Source organism: Triticum aestivum, chromosome 2A, assembly GCF_018294505.1.
Source record: "Triticum aestivum cultivar Chinese Spring chromosome 2A, IWGSC CS RefSeq v2.1, whole genome shotgun sequence".
NCBI classification, from domain to species: Eukaryota; Viridiplantae; Streptophyta; class Magnoliopsida; order Poales; family Poaceae; genus Triticum; species Triticum aestivum.
In genome coordinates, this window is record NC_057797.1 from 766,246,819 (window position 1) to 766,254,780 (window position 7,962).

A 7,962-nucleotide genomic window follows, 5' to 3' on the forward strand; every position below is an offset into this window, starting at 1 on the left:
ATAATTAAAAAATGGTCGAGAATACAATAATCCATTGGGAATTTTCAAACATGTTTACTTTTTCAAAATTTTGATCATCTCTTGAATTAAATAAAAAATGAATCCTTGAACATTTTTGAAATTCACGAATATTATTTGAAGCCAGTAAATTTTCTGAAAGACACAAACATTTTTACATATTGCAAACATTTTTTAATAAAATAAAACAAAAAGATTTTTTTAAATAAAGTGTTATCCTGCATCGTTTAGTAAAATAGGGTGGCGTAACCGTTTCTTTTTAAAAAAATAGTTATCAGTTTTATTTTAACAAAAAATGTTCGCCAATATGTAAAAATGTTAGCGGCATTGAAAAAAGTTAATAAATCCAAATAATATTCCTGAACTTAAAAAATGTTGAAGGATTCGAAAATTTGTTTGTAAAATTCAAGAAATGATCACAAATTTGAAAAAGTAAACATTTTTAAATTCCCAACTAATTATTGTATTCTCGAGAACTTTTATTTATTTTGTTAATTTATTTAATTTATGAACATTTTTTGAATCAAAGGAAAAAATACGGTGAACAGATTTACAAATTATTTTTTGAGTTTGACTAAAATCTTCATACATTCGAAATTCTGAACAAGTATTGTAAAGAGATTTTTTTTTAAAAATATGGTAAACATTCCATCAAGCATACAGAACAATAATTTATTATACTTTTAATGTTTCATTTATATACACTGTTTTTTTAATAATGTTTAAGAATTCGAAAAAAAGTGTTATTGAATTTAAGAATTCACTAAAAATCCAAGATTTTTTTTGAAAAAGTGAATAGTGTTTGAAATTTTGAAAAGAAATGTGATGATTTTTAACTTTTTCAATTTAGTATTTCCTAAAAAAGAGAAAAACAAGAAAAGGTTTAGACGAAAAATAAAACAGGAAAAGGAAAAAAACAAAACAAAAACCGAAACAAGTGAAGATACAGAAAACCGTCAGTCACCTTCTAGAAAGTTCCAAAACCAGAAAGCAAGCTTGGAACCCTCAAGAAGGTTCCCAAAACCGTCCAAGGGAACCTCGCTCTGTCCCTCTTAATGGGCCGCCCAACTCGAGCGGTCATCACTGAATTTGGAGTAATGCTCCTTGATTTCCTTCCATATATGCTTTTTTCCTTTCAAATAATGAAAAAAAAAAGTTTTCTTCTCTCTCTCAGAGGATTAGCGTTAAAAATAACCAAAAAGTCAATGGGATCCAAGTCGAAACTCCTTATAAAAAATCAAAAATGCTCGAGCCAGTCAGTTAGCATAGCTCTATCTCTCCAGAATTGTCTCTCTCCACGAGAATATTTCTAAAATAAATTCCGGCCGTGAGCCTATCTTCACCTCCAAGTTCTGGAAGTTTTTTCAAAAGCCTATAGTAAATACAATACTTTTCAGCACAACTTATCATCCTCAGAGACAAGGTAACGATAAACCTAATCTTGTAAGATACAATCAAAGCTTGTCATCTCATTTTCTATGAAATGAGATGACTACCTCATTTTATTGAGTTCTCCGACAACAACACATTAAAGGTGGTCCTTGGTATGGATCCCTTCGAGTTTCTTTACTCCGCTCAATTGGTCTGAAACTAGAAAATGTCAACATTTTGGTTCGAACATCATTCAAGGCGCAGAAGAAACGTCTGTATTATCCTTAAGAACTTGAAAGTAGCTCAATCTATGCGATATAACTACTAGGACAGAAAACATCGTCATCCGCAGCCGCTCTCCACCACCATCGCGAGCCTGAGGGGATTTGAAATAAATATTGCTCATATATTTATAGTAATTTTTTTTAGTTTTTATCTAAATGATAATACCACTAAACAAATACTCATCACATCTCTAAACATATATAGTTTTTTGAAATGAAATTGTAAAACAAGCCCAAACTATAAAAACAGAAACCAAAATTCGTATCTATGATGACTTCAACATGTATGATGGGGTTGTACATACTAAACATACATCTTTTTATGCATACTTTGGGCTACAGTTAACTCATACATCATATTTATGTATATTTTGGAGTACATCTAACTAGTAGGCGTACATCATATTTATTATATTTAATCATGAACTAGACCCAAATATTAGCTACTATTAGTCCTCATTCTTAAAATGTCATAATGGCTATGGCTATAAATACAAATATGCTTAAGTTAACTGGACTAGGTTGGCTATATTTGTATTAATTAGTTTTTAGACATTTAGTCTATGACATTAAAATAATGCGTTTGTAAATTGGGGGAAATTTTCTTTTAATGTATGTAAACTAGAAAAGAACAAGACAAGATACAATATTATAGTTTGTTGTGTCCATTTTAGTATCTTTAGCTGCCTTAAACCAGAGTTCTAGAGCACACCATTCAAATAAATATCTAAATATATTTTCTTTTGCAGGCTACGTATAACTAAATTATGAATTTATAATGAAAGTGTGTCCAAGTATAAATTACTACCATTTATTTATTGTTTGTTGATGAAGTGTGGCCGTTCTTTTCCTGAGCTTGAACCGACCAGCAACACATGTTTGTTTTGAGTTTTGAAATGATGACAACTTAAGTTTTAATATAATTTTATGTAGATTTTTGAAATGCCACATTTTATACTCTAGGAGGCTAGGATAGTGCATCAGGTCATATCTAACATATCTAACCGAAACCCTAATATTTAGCGCCTTAAACCTTAACTCCTCAAATTTGCAGTGTTGGAGAAAAGTAGTTTATAACCAAACTCATAAAGAATTTTCTTTGCCAATCCTTTTATCTTTTGGCTGACATACTCCATTTTAAGTACATATTTGCACACATATCAAATTCAAATTTGAACCAAGGTTCACACTATTCATGAACATAAAAAGGATCAAATTTACAGATGTAATTATTCTAATTCAAACACGCGAAAGGGTCCAAATGATTGTCAAAGCTTGGCATAAGTCGGATTGGGTGCAAACTAATCCTTGACAAGCTTCCCGTGGCCTTATGCTTTATCCCGATTAATGTACAAGCGGCTGAACTGTGATCCTAATCTCAGATGCCGAAAGTCCTCCTAAACGAACACTACAATGCCATCTCAACATCACCGTCATCTTCTTCCTCCTCCTACAAAGAAGAGCCAATGAAGAATATCTCCGTTGACCTCTTCATCTAGTTATAGCAATATTTTATGTTGCATTTGATTGTAAAAAACAGTAAAACAACATCAATGAAAAAATAAAGAAAAATAATCACCTAGCTAATTCGTCAAACACGATGAGAGCGGAATTGCGGCAATGCCCAGGCTGTGGGTGGACGGTGTGGCTGAAGGGATGGCCTTCAGGATTTGATAAGAAAGAATATCCTCAAAGCCATGCTTGCTTGTCGCAAACCAAGCCCGTCGTGGCCGAACTCCGCTTTCGAAAGGTCACCGGAATGTCTGAGATTCCGGCGGCGTTGAGCTTTTCTGCAGATGCTCTACGACATTATGGTCATCTGCCGTTTCCATTTTCGACGGAATGAAGCTCGACAGTGGCCATATTCGTCCACAAGCTCCAGGCAGCATGGGGAGGAGGGAGATATGCGCCGATTCCAGCAGCGGTGTCAGCCGACGAGCAAATCTACGATGGGCCGAGAGATTCGGCAAGGTTGCGGGTCCGGTGTGTTGGCCGGCGTGCGCAGTAGTCGGTGAGGGAAAGGTAATTTGCGGAGGCGGTGCCTGGGGTGGAGGTCGTCGAGTGAGAGGTAGCCGGCGCCCAGGGTGAAGCTGAAGGGAATCTTTTTGCAGAGAACTTGTTTGGGGGGCTCAAAATTAAGAGCCGATGGAGGCTTCTTCTAAAAAATTGGAGCAGATAAAGGAATTTGGCTAGGTGCGGCTTAACTGATAAAAGAACTTTGGAACTGATTCTGGACCCCCCCCACCTGCTCATGACGCCCCGCCTGCTCCTTGAGGGAACCGGATCCTCTAACATCCTCAAAAGATGTCACGTAAGTTACAATAACCGTGACATCCCTTCTTCACATCCATATGGTTAAGCCTAAAATGATTATAATTAATTTGCAAATTTCAAATCTACTATATAGATTTACAAAAATTACATAAAAACCAAATTATGGTGCAATAAAATTATCTTTTGATTTATTTTTGTACATGCTACAGTAACTTGACATTAGTTGCTACAGTAACCCTCACATCCCTTCTTTGCTTTACACACTCATTTCACTATAACTTCGTGACATCCCTTGAGGATGTTAGAGGATACGCTTCCCTCCTTGATATGCTAACCTAGGATGGTGCATAAGCCTGAAAACCACACACAAACTATGTTCATGAGCCAATATCTTCTCCAGAGGAATTCATAGCAAAAGGAATACACCTCGGATCTTATTTATTACACTAAAAATAATGAATATGCGAGCCAAACTGAATAAATAATAAATTTACAGCACTACCCATCTCTACCATCTGCCGATCCGATCTCAATCAATATAGATCGACAGGAACGGGGACGAGACCTCGGCAATCCTACATACAAGACACACGTATATATGCACAATCCGTGCACGGCTCAAATGGTTTGGGAATGATCTAATTAGGCTTGAGCTTGAAGGTGCAGCTGTTGGATCGGATGCGGAGCCGCGTGCCGGCCTCGAGGCTGTCCACCACCAGGCTACACCGCGCCTTCCCCGTCATCGTCCACAGCTTGAGGGCGCCAAACTTGATGCGGATGGGCACGCGCGCGGTGACCGTGAGCGGCACGAACCCGGCCTGCCGCTGCTGCGCCAGCTGCGCGGCCACGGCGCTGTCGAGCCTGGTCTCCCCCTGGAGCGTGATGAGCGGCCGCACCGTGCTGCGGTGGCCCTGGTAGAGCGCCGGGAAGGCGCCGCGGCACAGCTCGGTGCCGTTGAAGGAGGCGGCGACCCAGCCGCCGTCGTAGTACACCCCGATGCGCCTGTTGGGGTTGTCCGTTATCACCTGCACCTCGAACGCGTCGGACACCGTCATGGAGGTGGTGTTCACGTCGAACCGGGTGGCCGTCAGCCGCTCCACGCGGAACGTGGGGATCTTGGGGCGGAACACGGCGTAGAGGATCCCCGCCGTGGCGCCGAGCGCGACCACGAGCAGGATCAGCACCAGCAGTGTGCAGCACACGCACCGGCAGCACCGGCTGTGCCGCTTCCGCCGCGGCGCGCGCAGCGGGGCCGCAGCGCCCGGCGCAGGGGCGGTGATCGGCAGCCGGTCGCCATAGGCGCCGCTGGGTGGCGGTGGCAGCTTGTCCTTGTTTTGCTCCGGCACCGGGGGCGGCGCGCCGTCGACGATCACCGGGTGGACCCGGTGGTAGCTTGCCATGCTCTCTCCACCTGCTGGCTAGTTAGCTCCTGCTTGCTTGCTTCTTACAGCACGTAGAAGTAGAATGAACTGGTTTGCAGAAAGAAAATGTTCAAAGCTACCGATGCAGTGGTAGTTGAGGGGTGATCGGGTCCAAGTTTATATGTGATGGCTGGTGTCAAGTTGGCGCGTTGGTTGGTGCTACTTGGGTTTCTTTCTAGATGCTGGAGCTTTCTTCCGGTCTCGAACCTTGACTTGGCTGCTAGGGCTACGGGTGGCTGCGTGCGTTCGTGATTGACTTGGACCTTCTTACCCTTTTCTTCGTTGGAAACAGTGGCTGTCTCACATGTGTCTCTGTTCTCATGGGCACTCGTGTCTCTTTCAAGAAATTTTGGGTTTTTTCTTTCGATTGATTGTAAGTTTCTGGCTCCATGTGCAGGCAGATGTAGTAGTACTAGCTTAGTCGTACGCGACTACGCGTTATGTTTCCATCGAGTAGGCATTTTGTCATGTGCTCAGCTTGTAAGAAAAAAAAATAAGATCACTGGACACTAACACCTAGGACATAATTTTATAGAAGAAGCCTATCCGAATGAGGCACCAAAAAATTCGACCCCGACGAGGTTCGAACCTTGGTACTAGGATGTGCTCAGATTGTGTTGAATAATTGAAACCGAGTAATTTAAGGACATATTCCCTTCACGGCTTCACATCAAAATATAAGATTTTTTTAGCACTATATCGAAATATAAAACTTTTTTGATGCTACCAGAGTGTCAAAAAACGTCTTGTATTTCTTTAAGAGAAAAAACGTCTTGTATTTTGATACAGTATGTAATTATGGAGATCGATCGTGTAAGCGGTCATAACGATCTCCATCGTGTCACGGGATACCTCAGCACTGTCGTGGGTCAGGTGAAACTTCAGAATAGATTAATGTGTATCCGGCAATGCATCACGGGGGATGCTATCGCTGAATAATTGCCCGGAAGATGCCTCTCAGCCGTGCAGCCGCGCAGGTGCTAGCATAATAAGCGTGTGTGATTCGTTGACCGGTGGGTGTGTGTTGAACATTAATAAGGCCGGCCGGACGGACGCCGGGACGGTGCGTCCGGGAAAGGAGAAGCTTCATGCGTGACGTGATCCACGGCTGCGGACGGGCGACCTTTCTCTTTCACATTCGCACATTGGCAACGCGTGCGTTTCAAGTAATGATCCCGTGTTAAGAAGATTCTCAACGGCGGCATAGATGTAATGTAAGCATGTGCTAATTCAGCACGTAACCAACCCGCTCTCGAAAAAATTGATAGAGTCTCCGTCAACATCGACTGGGATCTCCTCTTCCCTAACACTAATATTACCTCTCTAACTCGCTTCGTCTCTGATCATGTCCATCTCATCATCACGATTGATACTAATATCTCGCGTCCTGCGCTTTTTCGTTTTAAAGCCAGGTGGGCCCTTAGGCCGGGTTGTCGAGCGGTTATCGCTCAGGCTTGGACCGAGGCCCAACTGCGCTCGAACCACGCGCTCTCTCTGGTCGCCGCCCTAAAACGCTCGCGCTCTGTTTTAAAAAAATGGAGACACCTCGCGGTTCCCCTCCTCACTCGTGAGCGTAACTGTAAAACCGTTATTGCCGTCCTGGACCTAATCGAAGAAGACCGCTTCCTCTCCTCGCCCGACCTTGCCCTTCGTCGGGTTGTCATTCGAGTTCTCCAACGCTCTCTGAGAGAGAAAGCGCTCTTTTGGATGCAGAGAGGAAAAATTCATTCGGCTTTGGAAGGCGATGAAAACTCTCGTTACTTCCACGCCTCTGCCTCCGCTTGCCTCCATAATAACAAAATCAATGTCCTGGTCTCAAATGGCTCAGAATTCTTCTCGCATGATGCCAAATCCAACATTTTATCGGACTTCTATGCCTCGCTCCTAGGTACCGCCTTTCAACAAACTTGGTCTTTATCTCTTCATGAACTATACCCTTCTCCCACTCCCTAGCTTCAGTACTTGGATGCCCCCTTTTCGGACGACGAAATCGCGCACGCCTTCCTGTCCATGAACCAACATGCTAGCCCAGGCCCGGATGGGGTTAGCCCAGGCTTCTATCGGAAATTTTGGCACATTCTAAAAGCCAAGATTAAGGACTTCTTCTCGGACTTCCACTCGCTTAACTATGCCATCTCTTGAATGAATCGGGCCCTGATTATTCTGCTCCCTAAGAGTAACGAGGCGTGATCCCGTGCGGACTTCCGACCCATCTCCCTGCAGAACTGCCCTATTAAGGGTATCGCTAAACTTTTGACCAACCCTCTAAAACCTCTAATCCCTCTCTTGGTCCACGCCGATCAAACATGGTTTATCTCTGGGCGCAATATCTCCGAAAATTTCCTCTATGCTGTCGATATTCTTCACTGTTGTGCCAAACGCAAAGCTCCCACTCTTGTGATCAAACTCGATTTCTGAAAGGCCTTCGACTCTATTTGCTGGACATCGCTTCTGCGCACTTTAAAGATTAGGGGCTTCCCCGATCGTTGCTGTGATTGGATCGAAGCGCTCCTTGCCACTGGCTCCACTGGCGTTATGCTTAACGGAGTTCCTGGTAGATGGATCCAGTGCAAGAATGGTATTCGCCAATGTGA

The 7,962-nt window shown here is 42.8% G+C and overlaps 1 protein-coding gene across 1 annotated transcript; it reads right to left on the minus strand.

Annotated features, from left to right (window-relative positions):
• Positions 1-4,368: 4,368 nt before the first annotated feature.
• Positions 4,369-5,466, minus strand: LOC123186575 (NDR1/HIN1-like protein 6). Its single transcript, XM_044598314.1, has one exon. It carries the CDS (start codon positions 5,345-5,347, stop codon positions 4,586-4,588), a length of 762 nt encoding a protein of 253 aa, XP_044454249.1. The 5' UTR covers positions 5,348-5,466; the 3' UTR covers positions 4,369-4,585.
• Between the last annotated feature and the right edge of the window lie 2,496 nt (positions 5,467-7,962).

Coding starts and splice junctions, on each gene's coding strand:
- LOC123186575 (XM_044598314.1), bottom strand. CDS start 5,347: ATGGCAAGCTACCACCGGGTCCACCCGGTGATCGTCGACGGCGCGCCG.